The sequence below is a fragment of the Strix aluco genome, chromosome 4, assembly GCF_031877795.1.
Source record: "Strix aluco isolate bStrAlu1 chromosome 4, bStrAlu1.hap1, whole genome shotgun sequence".
NCBI classification, from domain to species: domain Eukaryota; kingdom Metazoa; phylum Chordata; class Aves; order Strigiformes; family Strigidae; genus Strix; species Strix aluco.
The window spans coordinates 50,386,288-50,409,938 of NC_133934.1; the positions used below are offsets into that span (position 1 = coordinate 50,386,288).

Genomic DNA, 23,651 nt, shown 5'->3' on the forward strand with positions numbered 1-23,651 from the left:
TCTACATAATTCTTTGACTTGTGCACTTCTGTCATACTGATGGCTAGGCTCCTTCTGCAAATTCCACATGTATCCTGTAAACATCATTCATTCTTTGGATTGGACTCGTTCCTCAAAAATAGTGATTGCTGGCCTTGAGTTGCCTTGCTTTTTGTGGTGATCCATCAGATGTCAGCATTAAACAGGGAACAATGCCTAAAACCTATGCAAGTAGTACACTACGTTTTCTCTGCTCTGAGTAGCAATAAATGTTGCTGGATAAATTCTTCCTGTCCTGAAGTCTTTGCACAACTCTTTAAAAGAGCTTGTTAATGTGTGAGAAATTTGAAATTTCTGTTGTGGCATCTGGATGTAATGTTTCTGGGAGGAAAAATAATCCTCAAGATAAAACTTTCTGAATTGCTGTGTGGTTGCTCCAGTGTTGTGTGCTTTTGATAAAGCAGCATAAGCAGGTGTGCAAATAAAACTAATGCTTTGGCAACCACATTGGAAAAGCTACCTGTATGTAAAGGGTGTTAAGTATAAGTGATTTTTACCAGCCCACTCAAGTACCCCTTTGACTAAATGTGCCATATCAGGTAAAGCAGATCTCCTTGGCCTGATGAACTATAAATCTTTGAATGGAGCAGGACCATACAGTCCATTCATAGCCTCTACCAAAATAACTGGGCTAGTCATGAAAAACCTGTGTAGGCTGGGGAGAAAGAAGTCCTAGAACGGTATGATAGCAGATTTGCCTGTCTCTGCTCCAATTTTAAGTCTGAAGCCATACTAAGTCTACTCCTGAATAGTCCCGAATAATTTAACATTGAAAGTAGACACAGTTGCATACTTCTTGTAGTGTCAAGTGTTGTAATGTCAGCATCAACACCTTTCATACTACATTGTTCTTACATGTACTGAGAGTACTTCTTGCAGGACTGAGCATCTTTACAGTAGATATTACTATTCTGTGCTTTTAGATTTCCCAATCTGAATTGTTTGGAGATTCCCCTTATTGCTGCTGAGGTATCTGTTACCATCTTACTACCACTTACTTAAAGACTACCAATAAATATTTCAGAAAGATATCCATCTCCCTTGCTCATGTGGGCAAAACCTAGTGTTTGTTCTGTAACTTCCTAATTTTGTATTTTAAATAAGGATGGTAAATGAGAGTGAGAGGGAAGAAAAAGATCTCTCCTAAACAGGTAAAAGATAGATGGTGTATTTGAACACACAGCTTTCATTTGTCTTTCCTGAAAACAAGCAGATAAACCTTTGAAACAGAAGCTGTAGAAAAGTGAGATTAAGGAAGACACAGGCTTTAAGCATCATTGTAAAAGTTTAATAAAAAAAAATCGATAAAAGTCTGTTGATACGTGTTATCAAAAATGCCTTGCAGATTAATTTTCTTGAGCTGAGAAGCTTTAAATGAGTATATTAACAATTCTGTTTTCACACCTCCATGAATTATGCTCAAACGATGCCCAATTGTTGTTAAACAACATAAAAATTTGATATGTTGTCAGTCCCATTGCACAAAACAGCACTGTCGTTTACTCAGCCAATTTCTGCTGCAAACCCAACACTGGGGAACGGAATAACACAAACAAGGTAATGAGTTTTGAACTAATTATGAGGTGACAACAGTGTAATTGAACATAAGATAATGAGTGGAAAACTAAGGTTCATGGAATGGTTTTCTCAGCTTTAGAAATGACTTTTCTCAGACTTAAAAATTACTTTTCAGATTTATTGATTTAGAGACCTCTGCCAACTTCTCTGGTCGAGAAAACCATTTCTACACATAGCAATGGTTAACAGCTGGCAAACAGTAATTTTGTACAATTTTAAATCTCCCATAAACTTACAAGAATACAGATCTGTGATTATTTTGGGTGTTTACAGCATTTCCACTTGTTCTCACGATGTCTAGGTTTTTATAAGATGGAGGCTTTGGAAAATTGTTTCTTCATTGTTTATGCAGAACTTCCTTAACCTCTGCAGAACTTTACCTTGAGAGGTGTTCCATGTGCCAGCATGTGCCCTACAGTCCTGCTGTGTCAAGGAGCCCAGGACTTAGCCCTGCTCACCTTTTCTCTGCTCACTCTGTGTCTCCAGCTTCCCAACAGGCCAGTGCAGCTTTGAGGCCCCGCTGCCTCGCCAGGGTCACTCCTTAAATCTGTCACAGAGTTGCCAGATAACTGAAATAGAGAAGAAAGCCTGCTTTTGCTTTTTCTCTTTTTCAGCTGCACTAAAGTCACTCTGAAGACCAGCCTAAGAGTTAAGATTAGATAAATCTTTTTTTAATGCAATTCAAACGTTAGCAGTGTAGCTAGCAAGACATAGGTGTAAAGGAATAAAAGAAAATTAGAACTGCAGGATTGCTCTTAGTGGGATTTTTGTTGCTTGTAATGACCATACTCATGGAATGCTTGCACCCTTCTTGTGGTCTCTGTTTTCAAGTCCTCTAGAAAAATTCATGCTCTGATGCAGCTTTCACTGCAGTGACCTAAACCTTTTACTGACTAGTGCTAATCCATAATTTAAACAAGATGTTAGTTTTACCTTTACCTTCTAAAACATTGTGGGTTGCCTGTGCCTAGTTTCTGGATGTGCCAGTGTCTTTGGACACAGCGTGATGAAGCCATCTTCTGTCCAGATGGTAACAGAGCTTACTTTTAACTATAGCCTGTATACCTTTAGCTGTAGACAAATCATTGACCTGTCATGATCCTTTCTACCTGAAGTGCATGCTCAAAGCTGTTGTACAAGCAGTGTGACAAAAGGAATTGATGTGCTTTGATTCATGATTAAAATGTGACATGAAGGTACCCAGGCAGATTTCTGGGGAGCCTGTAGGCAGGTAGATGTCTTGACTACAAGAGAGACCATGGCACAAACCTCCATGGCAAACCTGTACGTGATGGATATGCTTATGAAGAAAGCCTTAAGCAAGGGGCTAGTGGGAGGCGGACAGCTGAGCAGGGCTGAGCGTGCACGGGCCCTGCGGCACGTTGTCCCTGCTGTTGGTACAGCTGCGCGCTGGCAGCAGGAGCTGGGGAGAGCGGGGGGCATGGGGAGAGCAGGGGGGGGCATGGGCAGAGGGGGCTGCCGGCTGCAGGCAGAGTGCCCGGCAAGGGGGAGCGGCAGCAGAGGCCAGGGAGCTGTGACCACCAGGTCGTGTGCATATGGGAGGGCAGTCCTTTACACTGTAATTCAGCAGCTCAATATTACACAGTGTTTTCTCTCTCTGAAGCTACTTTGGGCCTATTTTTGGTTAAAAAAAAAAATACAGAGCTTGATGTACTTGGTGGTCTTCCCCACTCTTTCAAAATGCCAAGGCTTTTTTAATTAAAATGTTAAAAGTTTTTTAATGAGGTTGTTCATAAATAAATACCATATTTCTAGATTTTCTTAAATCTTATGTATATTCCCAGACACAGATTTCTAGTGCCTTGATGATCTGCATTGTGTTATACTACCCAAAATTATCTCTAAGAAATCATCACTTCATATTACATAATTTTTAAAATTGTTTTTAAAAGTGTTGAAGATAAAATCTTATCAAATACAGGGCTTTCAACTTTGTCAGAAAGTTTCACAGTGGTTCTGGGAAAGGGTATGTTTTTATAAAAAGTCCTGAAGAATTTAAAGAGATGCCCAGCATACTTCTTCTCTGAGACTCTGACACTCCATAAATAACATCTAAAAAGGCCACCAGAGGAGATCAAACTCAGTTGTTGAGGCTATGAATATGTGTCATGGAGAATTTATTGTCCAGAGTTCTTCTCCCATTTCTATTTTACACATTTACGATACCGTTAAGCGTTGCCATTTTACTGCAGTTTTTGGTAATGTCAGAGAAAAAGGTAGCAGTTATTAACAACAGAGAAGAGGTATAAATGAAGTATTGCTCTTTGACACGAAGGTGTACTTGAGAAAGAACCCATTGATTTGGATTTTATTTATGTACAAGTATTTTTACAGCTGCCTTCTACATGCACATATGTTCCCATGCCTATTAATAAGAGACCAGTGCTTAAGTTTATGAAGCATAGAAAACATTGCTCCTGTCTTACCAACGGGATGATTGGACAGGCTTGTAGAGGAATGAGTAATACAGGCAGGGGCAGAGCTCCACCACAACTCCAGTCCTTGGTCTGAACCAGTCTCCCCCATGACACCAGGTTTATAATCAACAAAATGATGCAGAATCTTCCGGGGAATTAGTTGTTCTACAGCAAAGACATTTCGTAATCAGTAGTATTGAAATGCTTTGTTTTGTTTTGTTTCTGTGGGCATTTTATCTGCTGCAGTGCTGATTGTTGAGCTTTGGCAAGATTTTATTGATTAAAATTTTCTAACAAATGTGTTCACAGCTATGTCTGCATATTAGACCAACTGCTTTGAAAACATTTTCCTAAAGCCATCCTGATTTCAGGTCCCTATTACCAAGCAATGTAGTTCCTCTTGTTCAGTGTCTTATATAATTCCAGAAGGCATCTGGAGCATGTTTGTGTTAAGTCAACTATGAATGCAGATGTACGGAAAAGACACATTTGTACAAAGAGCTGAGTATGCTGTTTGCATCAGCCTGATTTTTTTTTTTTTTTACTTTCTTAGGTGTGAAATATAAATGTCCTTAATAATGAAAGCAATACCCAGTGAGATTTGTGTTCAACAAATAAATATTAAATATTTTGTGGTTTTTTAAATTTTAGATCCATTTCAGTTCCTCACCAAAAGTGAACCTGCAAAGGAACAGACAGCCCAACCAGCTTTAGCCCGGAAACCCACTGTGATCCGAATCCCTGCTAAACCTGGGAAATGTAAGTTCTTCTTCCAAATTGTTTGAGAAATCTCTGTCAGAAAATCATTTTAACTGGGACTTACTATTTACTAATTGAGTTGCTGTTTACTAGCCATATTAGCTGCCAAAGGAATCCCGTGGTACAGTTTGACAAGACAGAGGAGCCAACCTAAGGGCTGTGGTGGGAGGGAAAAATAGCTGGGAGTCATGTTCTCATCTCCCTGCCTCCCATCTACCTCACCTGGCTCCCTCCCTTGCGCAAAGGGGGATATTTTAATGCTGCTCTTGAGCTTTCTGGGAGCAGGGCCCCCACTTGTCAAAGGAACAATATTAGTGTATTAAACTTTGCTACAAACACTTCCCTTGACCCTTGTTAGATTTGAAATCTGTGGCCATTTAAGCAATAGTGTTTTGGTAGCAGTCAAGGGAATAAAAAAGGCATGCGAGAACTTGAATGAAAAACCTGATGTGTTCAATTTTGTGTCAAGGTCTTGACTATACTTTTCTGACAGTTATCGTATCCCTAATGCCTTCCACCTCTAATCCTTTACATCTTTACAAATGACATTGACAGTATCTCAGAGTGGAAATTTATCAGAGCCACAAGGTCTTTGTGTTGATGTTTCTATGCTGAAGTACATACTTGCTTCTGTTTAGCCTTATGTTTTATCCTCAAAGCTTAGGGAGAAATGTCACAAGATAGCTCTTAAAACTCATATTTCAAAATCATGTCTTACTATACTGAGTAGCTGTAGAGCCAGCTTGTAGCAACTAAATGTCCAGGTGGCTTTTCTCCTAAGATTTTCTCTCATTATTTCCTGAGTTCCCTTCTCCCCCCACCACCACCCCAGTGCTAAAATACTAGGTTTTCTTTTCCTCTGCATATGTGAGAAATACAGTGGAAATGGTTAAAAATGCAGAGAAGGCTGAAGATAAAGCTATGAGGAAAAGTCTTTCTGTGAATACCTGATTATAAATAATAATTTTTTTCAGTTAGAAGAATATGTGTACAAAATACTGTAAAGAACCCAAGACATAATTCTTCTCTACAAAGGAAACTGTAATTTCCATTAAAAACAAAAACAAAACCCTGACAGTTGTTTTTTTCTTTTTTTTTTTTTTTTCTCCCCCCTGAGCTGGATTCTTTTTTGAACTTGTAGATAACTGGTCCCTTGCTGCTCTCTAGTGGTAATTGAACTTTTCACAGGAGACTGCTAGTCATACTGTACTTAGCTACAATTGTCAGGGGGGTGTGAAGGACTGCTTTATGGGAGACTGTGACTGGAAGATTAATGAGATGTGGAGGAACAGAAGCAGGTTCCAAGAAAGCAGCGTACGTAGCCTTTTGTCAGATAGGAGCTGCTGCAGAAATGTAAGCTGTTAAAAGTTAAAAAATGAGAAGAGTACAACTGGGCAAAGGTATAACATGTATATAGTAGGATTTACCTTGTAAGAGGGCCACATAATCTCAGTACAAGGGGTCTTTCACTATCATGGGTATGAATAGAGAATAATTCTGTCAGGAACCAGCACAAACCAAAAAGAAAAACCCCAATAAACCAAAAATAAACCCCACCCAGCACTACCGAAAAGGGGACAGAGCTGAATGCTTAAGAATTTGAACTCCAGTAAAGCACTCATTTAGCATTAGCATTTTTGTCAAGATGTGATCAGAAAGGAAGCGCTAAACTTCCACTTCAGTTATTACACTTAGAAATCACTGAAAATAACACCTGCGTTCTCGTTCTTGCGGGTTTTTTTTCTTCCTTTATTTCCTTTAATTTTGGTCTTATAAAGTGGAAATTAGGCCATCTGTGTATATATCAAGATTTGAAGTGGTGTGAATAAATAAATCTCTTGTGCTTTTTAAATATCAGTAAGGTACGATAAGAGAAGATTTCTCTTGCAATTACTGTCAGGTATTGCTTTTACTTTTCATCCATCATACAAGCTTAGGAGAGTGATGAACTTCACTAACTTTTTTTTTCCCGTGTTTGGTCACTGCCAACACAGTAACTGTGACCTCGTCCTAAGAATAAGGGATTTATCCTTGAACTGATCCATTTTTAAACATCACACCAGTGTTTTAGATCATAGTAATGGAACTGAGGTGTTAAAAACAAACACTTCTCCTTCCTATGTGTTTTTTCTTTGTTGAGACTACTTTTCATGAAATGAGCAATCGGAAGTTTTCTTTTGGATAGAATCTCTCCTCTTTTTTTGTCATCAGTCTGTAGGTGTCCAGGCTGTCTACACATGTTTTTACATAACTCCAAGACTGGTTGGAAGTCAGAAGAGCTTAAGTGTCTGAAGTTCTCTGTATGAAATGAATTTTCTTGGTATATAAAGCCATCTATTTTACAGTGTAAAGGTTCCAATCAAGAAAAACAAAATGATTGGTAAATATGCTGGCAAAACCTGTCCAAGTGCTTCCCAGGTTTCAGTGGCAGAGATGTTGAAAGCAAATATCATAGAATTAGCAGGTTTTTGTGTTCTTTACTGAGACAGAAAACATCATCACTCTTCCCTAGTAAGAACCTGTACTGTTTCCTCTTTCATGTCCTAAATTTGCTTAGCTCCTTAAAGACTACCAGGGAGCTTCCATCTCTGTTTTCTTTGTCACCCTGAATTTTGTAGCAGGCAACAGTTTCTTTCCTTGCCTTTACCTTTCTGGAGATTCTTCCATCCAAGTCTCCTGATCTTTCAGGGTTACTTGAAATAACCCTCAGCTGTTTTCCAGCCTGAAGGATATTCCAGGAGCTGACAGCTGAAAAAAGTGAGCCAGTTTAGAAATGTGGCTGAGAGATGGTGATGGTGTTTCAGGGTATCCAGTAATAAGTCTGACATTCCCAGGGGTAGAAACTCTTCTACTCGTCTGATATTATATCAACAAATATTACAGCTGAAGTCCTGAAACCCTAGAGTAACTTGTGGTGTCCTGAGAGTAAAGTGAAGATCTGTTATGCAGGATGGGAAGTACTCCTGAAGTCAACCTCAGGGTTGCAATGTTCCCTTCATGTCCCTTTTCTCTTCACTAGTCTTTAAGTGGTCCTGTCCAGTGGCTGCTCTGGCTTTGAGGAAGGAAGTTGCGTTCACAAAAAAATGCCCCAAACCAAGGTGGATTCCCTTACCTATTGTTGGTCCATGTAAAGAAGCTGTTAATTAGACTTTCATCTGGGAACTTTTGGGTTTTTACAGCTTTAAATGAAATCCCGCACAGCCCTCCACCTCTTCCTGCTGAAAAGCCTATTGGGAACACCTCCGATATCACAGTGGGAAAACCCAACAGTGGTGACCTAGTAAAAAGAGTGGTAAGTTAGAACTGTTTTTCTATATTAGAACTTTGTCTGCTTTGGTTAACAGATCTCCTGTGACTCTCAAGAATTTGTAAAGTAAGTTATTTGAAGGACCAAAGGATGAAAAGGACTACTCAAAAATATAAGGCTTTTTTCTTTTAATTGCATTCTCTAATTTCATTAGGTAATTTAGACTGCTGTTAGCTCTGAAAAGCACTTTGTTGATTTTACTAAACTTTGATCACATCTATCTTCAATTTTCTGTATTTAGTAGCTGGAATCAGGATAATTCTACATTATAGTTTCAAAAGCACTGCAAAATGGTTCAAAGTCCCGTGAGACTTACATAATGACATATTGTCAAAGTCTTCTAGAAATGTACTTTTTACCTTCATACACACAGTACCTCTCAGTGTCTGTGTTAATTTCCAAGCAGAGGAAACTTTTCTGTAGATGAATGAAGTTTGCTTTCTTCAGCTCTTTCCTTCTAGTTGTTTTCTACTGGTCCTGTCAGAGCCTGATTAGAACCATCTACTTTGGAAAGTAAGGCTCTGCTCCTTGCTCCTGAGCACATAGTAGCGGTAGACATTGTAGCTGTGTATCCTGTATGCCCTTTGACACAGATTTACAAAAGGGAATTAAAATAAACTAGAAAATGACAGTAGAATTTCCAAATATTGAGTGCTGTGATGACAGGAATGGCAGAGAATCTTGTGGAAACTACAGGCAGTAAAAAGATCCAATCAAATCAAAAGCCCTCACTAGATGGACAGCTGCCAACAAATGTCTTTGTGGCTACTTCTGCTAATAGGATAAAGGGGTTTTTAAATGTCATGATTGAGGAGGCTATTCGTAGAGGTCCCATCTTTTCTGGATAATGCTGAAAAAGTAATTTCCAGTACAAGACGTTAAATAATATTTTATGCAATGCAACCCCAAAACTTTTACAGTGTCATCCAGGTTATTGTGATAGGCATGTATAAGCTTCAGAAGCCTTTTTTTTTTAAGAAAAGTACTGCATCAAATTCGCTGAAGCATTTAGATCTTATCTTTGGAAAGGTAAGAACTTCTGTGCTTCTAAAATTAGTATTGTTTGTCAATGAAAGTGATTAACCAGCAACAGTAAAAATTGTGACCATAAGCAGCATTTGGCACAGATTTCTTTTCACACAGAAGAGGAAAATTTTTGGTATGAGGGTAACATCCCCATTTGATTTGAAAGTGGCAGGTTGTTTTCTTTCTAATTAGGATCATTTAATCAGGAACATTCATTTGGGGACTTAATCAAGGGTCAAAATTTTGTCACAAAATACATCAAGGTATTTTCTAGGTGGGAAAAATCACAGAAATTGTTTACCAGTTTCAAGCACATGTATCCCTAATTAAGTAAACAAGACTGTTCAGACCTATTTAAAATTACTGATTCAAAAAGGATACTTTTGAACCCAGATTCAGCACTCTGATTTACCACACTGTTCCACAAGCAGCTGTGCTCATTCAGCAGAGCTGACTACTTTCTGGCACTGGGATGAAAGTGAACAGCAGGAGGCAGAAAGGGTGGTAACTTGGTAATCCATTACTGTGGTCCAAGCCCTTCAGACACGGCACATGTTACCCTCTGCTGGCTCTGCTACAGGGTCAGGATGGGCAGCTGGGAGGAATGATGCCTTAATCTGCCAAAGCAAGATTCACCAGGGTTTATCTGTTAGATCTCTAGGAAACATACTTAGATGCCATCTTTAAGGAGAGCTAATGTTATTTGCAAGAGACGCTGTCCTGTGTGAGTTGCATCAATGTCATGTTTTCTGCTTTAAGCCTGTTCAAAGCCTGTTTCATCTGTTAAAGTTAAATCAAAATTAATAATGTAACTGCAGCAGTTGGAATCCTACAGGCAGTGAAATTGTACATTTGTATGACTCTCTTTTGGCTCTTAGCTGTGACTCCCACGTAGTAGGAAAAGAGGGCTGGATCATACCTAATGCACAATCTAAGCTGTGATTCAGGTAGTCAACCAGGTTATTTACATCTCCCTCTATGTCCAACAAGACTTTAAAATGCTAGAACACACCATAATACTTTTTACTTTATTTCCAGACCTCTAGAAACTCATTTTCCTGTCTGTATAATATAATTTAATGTAAGAAATGCACCATTTAAACAAGATAATTTTTGTTTATTAGGCTTAAATGGCTTTTTTCTTTTGAATCTTTGTAGGATTTGGATCATTCAGAACAGGGTGGAATGCCTCAGCTAGAACCTGTACTACCCCCAAGGTAAGTGCAATTCTTCAGTGACTCACTTAAAAGTGGTGTTTCTGAGTTGGTTTGCCTAGTTAGTCACTACCAACTCTAGTGCTAGGCTTGGGTAGGTAGTATGCTCACTAATAAATAGGCAGGACCAAGTTGCTAGCTGATCAATACTTGTTTGTACATTATTGGTATGAGCAGGGAGATTATAGGAGGACAGCTGTTTGGCTCTTCAGCTAACGTACAGTGGCTGCTGACAGTCATTCCTTTCTGCATCTTTAACCTTTTCACCCACAGCTGAACGAAGGACATCCCCTCCTGCATGTTGCTGACCTTTTGATCATCAGCACTTGCACTTGTGGCTGGGTTTGAGTGGTGAAGGAATGGAGGTGGCAGATGCTGCCGCCTTGAAAAGGGCAGATGCTGGGCCAGGACCTTCCCAGAAGCAGTGGCTAGTTTATACAGTTCACTTCAGACCTAAAATGCCTATGAAGGTGCAGAATCAGTGATAACCTTGATTTATTTTATTTTTTATTCTTTCAAACCAAAAGGAAAGAAGGTCTGCAGAGGCAAAAGTAGCTGGACCAGCCTTAAAATTCAGGTCCACTAAATGCCAAACTGGAGGGAGATAAGGCATTGGCCAGCTAGTGCACTGCAGCTATCTCAGCATCTGCACTCTACGTCTGTGGGTTTAAACACAAGAGTTTGCTCTGTGTCAGGACAAGAGAATCTTTCCGTTATTAAACTTAGTCTACCAATAATCATAATTAGTATTCATTAACAGGAAAGAATGTGGTTGCACCCACAAGGAAACACCTCATTATTGCCCCTTATGGTCTTGTTACTTTCCCCCATTCTGTTTAGCATAACAGCATTCCTGATTCTCCCGAGGGTCTCTGGAACTGCAGTAAACGTTTTGTGCTTTCACTCTTCTGTTCAAATGGATTTTTATTTTTTTTTAAAGTAAGCAGTAATAATTCTCTGAATTGCTTGTTAGGGTTTTCTTGTTTAGTTGAGTTGTCTTACAAATGTATGAGTTGGTTTGTTTCCAGATTTAATGCAGTCTAACTTGGAATGTCCCCTTTTGTCAATACTAAAAATGCTTAGTTTAGGGTGAGGTCAAGAAAGGGGAGAGGTGGAAGTTGAACAGAAGTGGAAATATTTTTTTAAATTTAAAAAATAATCCATACTCGAATAGTAACAGAGAACTCTTACCAGCAGCATTAGTGGAGCACTATTTGCTCAGGTGGTGGATGACATTCAGAAAATATGTCAGAAGGATACTCCCAAAGATCTGCTAATGTACATTTGTTGTGGTTGATAATTTTTACAGACCCTTGCGGAATTCACATGAGCAAATAATTATGCTGAATTACACTATATGAAAAAAAGAGAGACAATTGTAGTAGAAACTTGCAGTAACTGGCTGAAAATTTCCCAATAACAATCAAACAATATTGTATTTTTGGAATAGTGGTAGTGCCAGGGTTCTTAATAACAGGAAGCCAAAGTTTTATATATGTAATGCTGGTTTATAACAGAGGTGATTTTTAATTAGAAAATTATTGATTTGGCCACACTCTCTGATTCTAAAAATCATGGCTTCTGTGTACTGTGTAGGCAGGGTTTTTTTACCAATGCTTAGTAGTAAGAGGGATTTTTTTGGGTTTAAAATTTTTTTTTTTAAATTACTACTGCCACTTACTATTCTCTGATTTTGGTTTCTAAACTACTGGTACGCTAATGAGAGTGTGGTACTCCAGCATTGCCAGAAAACTAGAGTATTTTCACTGGTGTTTTCTTTCTGCAGTAGACATCTGTTGCATAAAAATGGTAAATTCTGCTATTGCTGCCATTGTGCAAAGTGGTGTCACATGTCATGAGTTTCAGCACAGGCCCAAAAGTCACTTCAGGTAAGTGACGTCCCAGGGAATGAGCTAGGCTGATTCCTGAAAACTAGCTAGATCAGCAGAGCTTCTCAGGGCTTTCACTGAAGCTCTCCACTAGAAGAAGAACATCCTGAGGCAGCTTCAGACAAAGCTGTTTCTAAAGGTGGATTACTGAAAGAAATCCTGCTTAGATGTAGTGGGCTCATGAGAAAGCTGGCAGGCTGTTGATAAAGTGATGAGCAGACTTGGAAATACGTAGTCAAAGGATCTGTCTAAGGACTTGACCATTCAGTCCCAGTATCTGAAGAGTTCATGTATTCCTGGAGACCTTCAGATACTACACACTCTACAGCCCAGCTCATCATGAGTCACGTTTACTTATTGCATACTCTATAGCTAGGGCTGTGGTGGAGAAAGAGGAAGCAGGCTTATTAATATGCATATCTCTCTGATGGTTTGCCCAATTTTTAGGCCTGCGGATGGAAAAATTATACCTGCTCGACCTCCCCCACCTAAAGGTGTTCCTGGAAGGCCACCTCCACCAAAACTCTCTGCAGCCAAGATCTCCTCCCAGAAAGATGCTCTTTCACGATCTACTTCTGACATCGCTCCTGATAAAAAACCCAGCAAGTTCAGATTGGGACCCAAGAGAACAAAAAGTCAAGTCTTTAAAAGTCCAGATCCAGCATTACCTCCTAGACCTAAACCGGGTCATCCTCTCTACAATAAATACATGGTGAGAGTTGAGATATTCCGAGACTGTTGCTTATAAAACAGTGCCGCTTAAAATAGTAGTGAAAAAGGCAGTAAGGTGGATTACTATGATGTGGCTTTTGAAGTGCATCTATCAGCATAATCTTCCTTAGAAAATACTAATAGATAAATAGTAGTAAGTACTGTAAGGTAATCTGGAGAAAGCAATATACATGCAAAGTATAGATATATGTGTATGTATTTTTGTGTATATATGTAATTTATAATACATCTTTAATGCATAGCTTTTGGTTTTGGGGGGTTCTTTGTACAGTCACCAGTTCTGAATTCTATTACAGCATGTAAAATGATGCTAAATAATTGCATTTGTGTATTGTTTTTCCCTGTATATGTCAAAATGCTTAAGAAAACTGGGGGAGCATTAGAACTTAAAAAGCAGTTTACCTTGCTTAATCAAGCCTGCAAAGAGTGAGGAATGTAATGTCACTTATCTTACATTTTCATCCTATCAATGCCATCCCTTTTTATTATAAAAATGTTTCTTTTTGGTATTGCATGTGTTGTTAGGGAATATTAAATATAAATGGATCAACATTACAGATAAAAAGGAGAGAGTCTTTTCCCTGGGTACTTGAAACTGGTCAGTGATCAGAGCTGGTGACTGCTTGAACCACTGCTGTTGTAAAAAAAGCACCCACACAACCATAGCATGAACATCATCAACATTCAGCATGAAGTGGAAGCTTTCTGTTGCCTCCTTTTTGATCTTCACTCTTGCATTTAGATCCTTGGTGGAGCAGACGAGCAAGAAAGAGAGAGAAAGATGTATCCAAGTTGATAGTAGGAACAGCTTTGAGATGAGGGAAGCATGTTGCTTCCTCTCTGGTGTAGCCACAGCTATTTACATAAGAAGCGTGTGACATATTTTGTAGATTAGATCTTTTTTCAGTAGCAGATCACTAGTAATTCCCTGCCCTCAAGTGTTACTGTCAAATGAAATTTTCCTCCCAGGTTGTTTTTCCAGTGCCGTCCATGACAAATGAATACATTTCCATGTCAGTGTGTTGCTGAACATCATGTACCATATGGTATGATACCAGTTAGGTGGCTAAGACACTTTTAAAGTGGATGACAGCACTTGAGTTTCTTGAAGTGGCAGCTCATATCACCAGCAGTCCATTCTGAACGCCTTCCAAAGGAGCTTGTCCTCTTCCCCAGGACTCCTAAATTAGTTACCTGTAGTACGTGCTTTGAATAGTTCCATTGTCTGACCATCTTCACTTGCAGTGAGAATTTCAGGTGCTTAGAAGTGAAACAAACTTTTCCATTTGCCTCTGTTTCTGTTCAAGCTACCTGTGCCTCACGGAGTTGCCAAGGAAGATTGTCTTCCCAGGAACACTGGAGAACTGTCCTGTAAGGTGAGGAATTTTTTTCTGCTGATAAATATTTAATGAGCAAGACTGCTGTTGTATCAAGTGCTTTAAAGGTTACACTGAGAAAAGTAATAGTAGTTTATTAAATCCTTGTGTTTCTTTAATAAAAACAAAACAACCACCAAAACAAAACCCAATAATGGTGATTTGCCTTATAGCACAGGGATATACTGCTTATGAGGCAGAGCAACAGTAATTACTTGGAGTGCTAGAAGGGAGAGGAAACTAGTAAAGTTCCTCTGTCTCATAGGAAGATAATCACTCCCTTGGCTGAGTATCTGAAGAGCGGGCCAAAGATAAACAAGTAGTTTTATGAAGTGCTGTACATGATATATCAGTGAATTGGCTTTGACATACAGACTTCAAAGTATTTTCCTCTCTCTGCTTCTACAGAACCTAACCTGGTTTTAGGGCATGACTGTATTAATATTAAATAGCTAGTATAAATTATAGCTATGAGCAGCCTTTTTGATTATTATCAGAAACCTACATGGCTGAAATAGATTTCTATGCAATCTGCATCTGTTCTGTGTTACCTGTTGTAATTCATATTATTCTGGCCTTATCTTTGTCCATGTTGGGCTTTTTTGGTTGGGTATTTTGTAGGCAATGAATTATTTTGAATGTAATTCATGCACAGTGACTGTCATCAGTACAGTCTAAAAATTCCTAGTGGGTGGGATAGAGAAGAAGACTCAACATTTCAAATATAATTTCCCTTTATAAAGATCCCACAACAAAATTGCCATTTCCCCTCAGCATTATCTTCTTGTAAGCAAAGGCCTAGTGGCTTGCTCAGCCCTCTAAAATGCTTGGCAGTTGGCAGATGTGCTGCCTCTGCTGGGTGTGCTGAGGAGAGTTGGGCTGGGGTGTTCTCTCCAAGCAAGGAAGAGTAACTGGCTGTACTCAGTACCGAGCAGCAGGCAAGATTTGGCCACAACCCTTACAATGAGAATTGCTATCAATGCTCCAGATTTCTGACCCACTGAGATAGCTGAGGCTTTGTCTGTACTGGGAAAAGTTACATGCCTTCCCTTCCTTTTACTGGCTCAGAAGTAGATTTTGGTGAAATGCATTCTGGTTTACACTGGCAAAAGGCATACAGAACTCAGACCCGTAGCTGTGTGACCAATACTAACTGTTGCCTCCGAAGGTGATTCTCTGATACTAGAACAACATTGTGTCCAAAGTCAGAAAATTACTTTCAGAGTACTTAACAAAGAATATGTTAGTATCTTCCATGATTTATAAACTGTTTGGATTTATTTGTTGTTGTCAGGATTCAAACCACCCTCCAAAAGTTTCTGACATGAGTGTGCCTCATGCTGTAGTCCTGCATGATTTTCCTGCAGGTAAGTAAATGCGAATATTCTGGAAGCTTGTTCTACTCCAAGACTTTCAAATGGGAATTTTCTTAGGAATTAGAGCCTAAAAATTATGAAGCTCAGCCTGCAAGGTCTGCATGTAGAGTTGTTCAAATCCATGGGTTTAGCTATAGTTGGGCCAGTCTTTTAGTTAAAGCTAATAGGTTTATCAAGACTTTTTGAAAATTCATTCTGTTTTTTTCTGGGGTATTTATATTAAGAAGGTTTTACTTATAGAAAATCAATGAGTGTGACAACTACTGTTAACTGAAATGATGCTGTGTTACAGAGCATGCTGATGACTTGGACCTTCATTCTGGAGACACCGTTTGTCTTTTGGAGAAAATTGATACTGAGTGGTACAGAGGAAAATGTGGGAATCACACAGGGATATTTCCTGCCAGCTTTGTTAAAGTAGTTGTATGTAGGCTTTGTATACATTGCTACATAAGGTCCTATTGCATTTGTTTTCTGGTTCTATTTTACTATAGCTCCTGTGTGTTTAACTCCATTCTGTATTTAGATAATCTCTTTTCCCTCTGGCAGCACAGAAGACATATTGACTTGTTTGTATGGTATTAGAAAGATGCTTGATTTGGCACAACCAGCTTGTGTTATGGGGATTATTTTGCTGTAAATTTGAAGCCAAGTGAGAAAATCATGGCCCTTACCAGATTCTCTTTGTTAACCAGGGTAGTTTCTCAGGGTCTACGGAGCAGAATATTTTTCACAGCTGCATGTAAGAATCAACACTCAGTAAAATGGTTGCTTTTTGTGCCCCACCCCACCCCCCAGCTTCTCTCATTTTCTTGTCCCTTGAACTATGCTGGAATCACCACTTTTATAGCCATGTAGTGAACTAGGTCAGGACAGGAGTGGGCCCAACGAAATGGGTTTTTCTTCCTAGAATATTTTTTTCCAGCTGGATCAGTTCGCCTAAGCGGCTTACTAAGTGGCTGCACAAATGGCTGTGCTGGCACAGTGCAAGGAGATTGTGTTGTTGCAAATGAGCAGCTTAATGCAATCCCGTTACTGCATGTGACACTTGACAGTAAACTTCAGGCAAGAGACAGGTGCTGTTTTGGAGCCCAATAGCAATTAATTGAATGCCTCACCTTTAAAAGATACAGTATGGTTCACTGCGTCAGAAGCTGGGTCAAATCTATTGCAAGCTGAGTCTGAGATTGAAGTCCATTGTGTGACAGTAGAAAGGGCCATTAGGCTATCCACAGCAGCCATACGGACACGGACATATGCTAAATTGACACCAGGATGCAGCGAAGGTGTATGGCCGGGCATTAAAGGCAGTAAGTGTCTGTCTCGAGCCAGTACAGCTGGCAGAGATGAGCACTGCTGCTACATGGACAATACCAAGTATTTGGTAACCATCAGAGATGTAGGGTGTTTGTTTAGTTTGTAATGGTGTTACTGGAGAAAAAAATAAGATTTGAGAAGTGGTGAAGAATGAAAACTAAACTCGGGGTTAGTAATGATGGAACCATGCTTGATTTGCTTTCATGAGAAAGATTTGCTAGCTAAATTGATTAGCAGCTTCTACACAGACCAACAAGTTAATTTAAAAGCTCTTGTTACTACTGATGGCTAACAGAGAAAAGATTTTATGTTAAAGCAGTGAAGTGAGTATTTGGGGTCAAATTCAGCATTGATAGAGACAGACAACTTCATAAAAGCTAGGGAAGATGTGTTTTGAATTTCTATTTTAGTTGTAAAAGCTGTCTACCCTTTGAGTGCAAAAACCTTTTGTTTCAGCAAAATTAAAAAAAAAAGGGAAACGAGTGCAATACATGGGGTTAATTTACTGAGTGAATTCTCCCGTTCATTCATGTCAGATTTGATCTTGATACAAGGTCTCTATACAATATGCTATAGTGTGTTTTACAATATTGAGCTGGGTAGTAGCTTAGGTCTGGACACATAACAATAATACATAGTTATTACTTCCCATAGAACCTCCAGAGCACCACAGATACCAGCTCCTCTAGCAAGAGCACTGCAAAGATTATTTGTCCTAAAAGGCAGCATGATTTCCTCCAGTCCTTCACATAAGCTAATGAAATATTCTTGCTGATTTTTATGGGAACTGGCTCATGTGATAGTGAGCTGTAACCCAAAGCTCTCCTTGCCAGGGTCTCTAGGCTTGTAGTCTTATACATCTCTCAGATCAACCTTTGTGTCACAGCAAAAATACAACTGAAGTCCTCTTACGGTAAAGGACTTGAATGCTGTCTGTTTGGTATATCTGTGTATTGATTTTCTAACTTACATTTCTCCAATTCAAGTGAGATTTGTGATATGTATTTTTGTTTGGAGGACAGCTGGCTACCAAAGCCCAGAAAGGATAAGTGTAAACAATAATTTTTGTCTATTGTGATATATTTTGCTAGTAAATAATAGAGAGCAATTACCAATTGAAAGTTGGGAGCTAAATGCAACAACATGTAATATCATCCAGTCCCATATTCTGTCAATCAATCATGTCACAAGTAGAAACAGTACAACAGAAAACATTAAATAGTGCTTCTTGTTTGCATGAGATTGAAAAATGAGAAATGAGACATACAAAACCAAAATCTACATTCATGTGGTCATACATCATAGCATGCCGGCGACTGCAGAGAGTCACATGGAGGTTATAACTGGAGTTGATGTTTAGCTAAAAACCAGATTATTTTAACCAGTTCCAAGTTTATTGTAGTTATGTTGCCATGAGCTTGAAACGGAAGAATTTACTTAATTTTGTTGTCTTAATAGATTGATGTTCCAGAAGAAGGCAACAGGAAGAAAATACCCTGTTCATCGCGATGTATTAAGTGAGTCAGATAAATCTTATTTGCTTTCTCATGTTGATTTACTAGGAAGTAAAAAGAAAGATAACTTTGAAGCAGGTGTTATCTGTGCTGAGGTTAATATGGTTAAGAACTTCTTCACCAACATATATTTTAAAAGTTAAACTCTCAAAATTGAAAGTTTATGATGTTTTAATAAGACTCATGTTCAGGTAAAAAAAGCCTGAAAACTCACTTCATGGCTTCAAAAGATTGGTAGATCACTTTCTCTTTATAATAAATATATAGATTTTATATAGATGTTTATATAGATGTAGTCCACTTCATTCACTTTCCTTCCTCTTAGAAGCTGTATTAGAAGAGCATTTCCCATAACTTTCATGAAAATTCATTACAGAAACTGTGAACCAATCTGATTAAACTTCAGCAGCACTGCAGTCTCCTCTTTTTGCTCCTGGCCTTGTAACTTTCTTCCAGTGTCCTCATAAGATATAACATGGTAGGGCTCCTACTCATTTGAAAGAACAAGATAAAATGTGACAGAATATAGCTGTACTTTAAGTAGAGAAATCTATCTAACCTTAAAGTGTATAAATGTACGGGTAAATCTAAAGTTTCCCAGATCAAATCATCAAATGCACTTTGAGCACTTTCATTTCTGATTTACAAACAACTTGTACTAAGATTTGTGGGCAAGGAACAACTTTTCGTGCTATTTTTACTCGATGATTTATTGGATTTTGTAATCATTCACTGCAGCAATTAAAGCAAATTCAGGGAGCAGCAGGAACTACTAGTATCAATGGGATCATTCAGTCTTAAACGAATCTATTTTTAAAAGCTGTTTCTGCAACTAAGAAACAAACAGAAAGTACTAGCTCTGTCCTGAAGCTTTTGCAAAGGTATGAGTAGGGGACAGGGGTGGGAATCAAGCTTCTTACATTGGTTGTATGTTATGATGCTATAGAAAGAATTAAAGCCTGTTATCACTTTTTCCCAGCATGGTTTTACTGATAAATCAAAAATTTTCTTAGGAGTTAATTTCTTAAATTTTTTGTATTAGTTTATTAAATTATTAAATCTATTTAAGTGAGGATAAAATTAATTTGTTTTTTTCAGTATTATACCAAATTATGAAAAATTTATCAGCTGCATTGATGCTTCTTTCTTCGATAGATAAGTTATTTCCCCATGCCTGGGATGGATTTTCCAGAATAAAGTTTGTCAAAGTAGATAATAACTAGCTTCCCCCTATGAAACCTCCATGGATTTGGGACAAATACATCACACCTACCCCCCACCCATGTTTGATTGCATCTAAATCCTTAACAAAAGTGTATCAGGACACTTACTTGGATATAAGCAGAAATATAAAATGGGACAGGTAGCTCAGAAAAAAAAGTGATACATTTTGTTGTTGTTGTTTGGAAGAGAAATAAGGTCTTATGCAAAATATTGTAGCAGCCAGGAGTTGGGATGCAGAAGTTGCATCCAGCTCCTCCAGACTCCATATGCATCCTCCTCAGAAAGCAGAGATGAGAACCAGGGCTAGACCCCAGTTTTCCACCTGTTCTATCTTCAGTGCATTCTTTCAACATTTTAGTGAAAGATATCAATGCATATGCACAATGCTGCCTTATTTGTAAGTGGACAGTAATAATAAAGTAAGTGTCTTTTTTGTGTGTGCAGAGGCCCAAGATGTGTAGCACGATTTGAATATATTGGAGATCAGAAAGATGAGCTCAGTTTTTCAGAAGGTGAAACTATTATCCTTAAAGAATATGTAAATGAAGAGTGGGCCAAAGGGGAGCTCAGAGGCACGTCTGGAATTTTCCCCTTGAACTTTGTGGAAGTAATTGAAGATCTGCCTGGAACAGGTATGAATATGTTTGCAAAAATCTTTAAGAACATGGTTTTGTACTGCATGCATATAGGCAGCATATAGGAGAAAAGTGCAGAAGGACAGTGAATGCGGGAAAAAGGCAGAAAGGGAGAGAAGAAATTAAAAAAATCAAAAGGAATAGTAGGACTTCTTAAGAAGCTATTCTTAATAATCACCGAGTATCTAAAATCTCTCTCATTAGTAACGTTTTGAGTAGTCATTCCTAAGTTGTGCTTTACTTATGTAGGTACAGGAGCAGCACTGAAGAACAAGGTGGAAGTTTCTTCTTCTGCTCCTCAGGTAATAAAATTTTATAGGTGAGGGCCAGAATTTACAGAGTGGTTTCACAGATTGACATAGACTTTCTATTATGTCAGATTAGCTGTACAACTTTAAACCTGAATGTGACAAAATTCCCAGAGCACACAATGCTGCATGGTCACACCTTGAATTCTAATAGTTGGCCTAAACTGATTGAATTTATAGCTTCTGGCAAATTAACATAAGTAAATTTTTATGCTTAAGCAAATTCTCGTTAGCTCTATTTTAAGCATTGCTCCTGTGGTCTAATTTTGAATTTATTAATCCTGTTCCCTGCCACCAATGATAAAAAGGAATGTGTCTGACCCTAGATGAAATTCTGTGCTAATTGCTGAAATACCATTCTAGTCTACATCCGCAGTGACACTATTGTATGAGAGAAGGTCAGGACACCTGTGTTCTGTACAGCTGTTTTCACCAGTATCCATCAGTGTATGGGCTCCATTAATGCTTCTAAAATTAATGCATTTCTTCTGTTCACTTGACTAGAACAACAGACGCTCAGTAGAGTGGTGTGAAGCACTTCATGATTTTACAGCAGAAACCAAAGACGATTTATCCTTTAAAAAGGGAGACTACATCCAAATACTGGAACAAGTAGATTTGGAGTGGTATAGAGGAAGACTGAATGAGAAGGAAGGGATTTTCCCAGCAGTTTTTGTTCAGACCTGCTCAGGTACAGTGCTCCTACTAGGTGGCAATTCATTATTCCTTGGGTTGTGACAATCATGACAGAGTTCTGGGAGAACCCAACTAGTCCATTGCATTAACAAGCCACACACCACCCCAGTACTTAATATCCTAAAGCTAAAGTAAGTGTTGAACTACCCTCTCTAATAATGGCAATGTAATGCTCTAGTCAGTTAAGTAATCTGGGAGGTGATACAGATTATGGGATGGTTTAAAGTGTGGTTTGGGCACAGGCAAAACCAGGACCACTGAGCTGCCCACAGTAGAAAGTCAGGGGTACAGAAGATGGGGGGGGGGGGGGGTAGGTTCTCCCTCAGCTGAAGAGAAACACTGCAGCACAGTCTAAGAGCTGGTAGAGTTCTAACTACAACTGCTGTGCCTTGGCATTTACTACGGTAATCACCTTGCTGAAGCAAGGAATGAATACTGTTTGCTCTCCTCAAGCTTCAGTTTGGCTGCCAAATCAATGCAGTCAAAACCTTCACAGAAAACCACAATTTTTTTCCCCTGTAGTTTTTGCAAGTAAAGCCCTGAGTGAAAGTTGACAGGAAATAAGTTCCACTTAACTGGCAAATAGCACACACCGAGTGCCACTTCATCTCCAAGTACAAAGAGGAAAAGACAGCTTTTATTAGATATTACCGTTGGAAAGTTCAAGTAAGTTAACTTTAAATTTAGTCCTCCTAGAAGCAGAACCATGAGAATGCATTAGTACTGTAAAATGAACCGGTGTCAATAGAGACTTTTATTCCAGTAGGACAGTGAAGTTGCTAAGTAGCAGTAGTAATAACATCTGGACACCCTGTAGCACACTAGTGGGGAAAAACATGGGAAGGACAGGAAACTCCTCCAGAAAGAGATTTATTCCACTCCAATCCACGTAACTTGTCTTGTCTACATTCTGCAGCCAGAGTAGAGCTGTCACAGTCTGTAGGAGGAAAAAAAGGAAAAGCCAAAGCTCTTTATGATTTTCATGGAGAAAATGAAGATGAGCTTTCCTTCAAAGTAAGTACCTCTCTTAGCCCAATTTTCCAAAAGGTCTTATGCTCCTGAAGAATGTTAAAAATATGATTTATCCACTATGAAAGTAGGCTCGTAGCCACAATGTGAAAGAATGAAGCACATAGAATAGGCATAGATATTAACATATTTGATAAGTGGTGTCTCAAAAAATTTTTTCCCTTACCACTTCAGTTTCATGTTAGCAAAATCTTCACTGAAGACATTGAAGAGAAGTCAGGATTGCAGAATTCCTTTGATTTCTCTGATCTGGTAAACATGACAAGACATACCAACCTCATTTTGCAGTTGATATGGTCAAGGGAGCCTTTCTTTTTTAACTCGAAAGAGCAATGAGAAGGAGGGTAACAGCAAGAGTGCCAGTGCTACAGCAGCTGTGCCTCTAAGGGACACCTAGATACAGCAAAATCTAAAAGTTTGGAAGCACAAGACACAGTTGCCATGGGAGCAAGGGGAGAAATTAAATACTTGCTGGATGTCCAGATAATATTAAGAAGCGTGAACAAGAACCAGCATGCCCTTGTAGATGCAAAGTCATGATTTAGGTAACTGTGTCCTCAAAAGCAAGCTTCTGAGAAAGAGCAGACTTTCACAGCAGGCCCAAAATTGTGTCTATCAGCTGGAACACACTATTTTCTCTTCTAAAACTAGCAAAATAATGAATTCCAGCATTAGCAGCCTGCAATGCTAAAAGAATAGATGATTCTTTAAAGCAGAAAAGGGGAATGGAGTTATAGGAAGAAAGACCAGGGCCATGACAGTACTTCAGATGAAGGGTGTGGCATGGGACAATGAAAACCGGAACAGGGATCAAACACACGAGCCGCAGTTTGTTTTAAACAGCCACCCTGAGCTACTTAAGACAATTGCTTTCCTTTTGGGGAAAGTTTCCAAAGGAAAAAGGAAAGTTTAAGTGTTGGAAAATACTGGGACTAAATTGGGAAAAGCAAGCTTTGAAGTGTTCTAAGAAAAGAAACCCTCATAACAGAGCAGGGAAACACCCGCAAATAACAAGTAAGGGCAGGGGGCCTGTGAGGCAGCTCTCTAACATACCTACCTACCTGGAGAGCTTAAGCAATGCAAGAAGTTACCCAGCAGTGCTATTTTTTCCTTCTGGAAGGCAGTGATTTTTCAGCAGATAAGTATTTACCCTAAGAGAACCTTCAGCTGGTTTTGGCAAACAATCTCGAAGAG

General features: G+C 38.9%; 1 protein-coding gene across 4 annotated transcripts in view; it reads left to right on the top strand.

Annotated features, from left to right (window-relative positions):
- SH3D19 (SH3 domain containing 19) overlaps nucleotides 1–23,651 on the top strand; it is an 89,384-nt gene that overhangs the window by 62,153 nt on the left and 3,580 nt on the right. For all 4 annotated transcript variants that reach the window (XM_074823030.1, XM_074823029.1, XM_074823027.1 and 1 more), the window contains 12 exons: nucleotides 4,707–4,814; nucleotides 7,994–8,106; nucleotides 10,306–10,364; nucleotides 12,698–12,962; nucleotides 14,290–14,358; nucleotides 15,653–15,725; nucleotides 16,027–16,157; nucleotides 18,510–18,568; nucleotides 20,234–20,421; nucleotides 20,674–20,726; nucleotides 21,237–21,423; nucleotides 22,345–22,442. In XM_074823030.1, coding sequence (XP_074679131.1) covers nucleotides 4,707–4,814; nucleotides 7,994–8,106; nucleotides 10,306–10,364; nucleotides 12,698–12,962; nucleotides 14,290–14,358; nucleotides 15,653–15,725; nucleotides 16,027–16,157; nucleotides 18,510–18,568; nucleotides 20,234–20,421; nucleotides 20,674–20,726; nucleotides 21,237–21,423; nucleotides 22,345–22,442 — 1,403 coding nt within the window. The remainder of the gene's footprint in view (nucleotides 1–4,706; nucleotides 4,815–7,993; nucleotides 8,107–10,305; nucleotides 10,365–12,697; nucleotides 12,963–14,289; nucleotides 14,359–15,652; nucleotides 15,726–16,026; nucleotides 16,158–18,509; nucleotides 18,569–20,233; nucleotides 20,422–20,673; nucleotides 20,727–21,236; nucleotides 21,424–22,344; nucleotides 22,443–23,651) is intronic.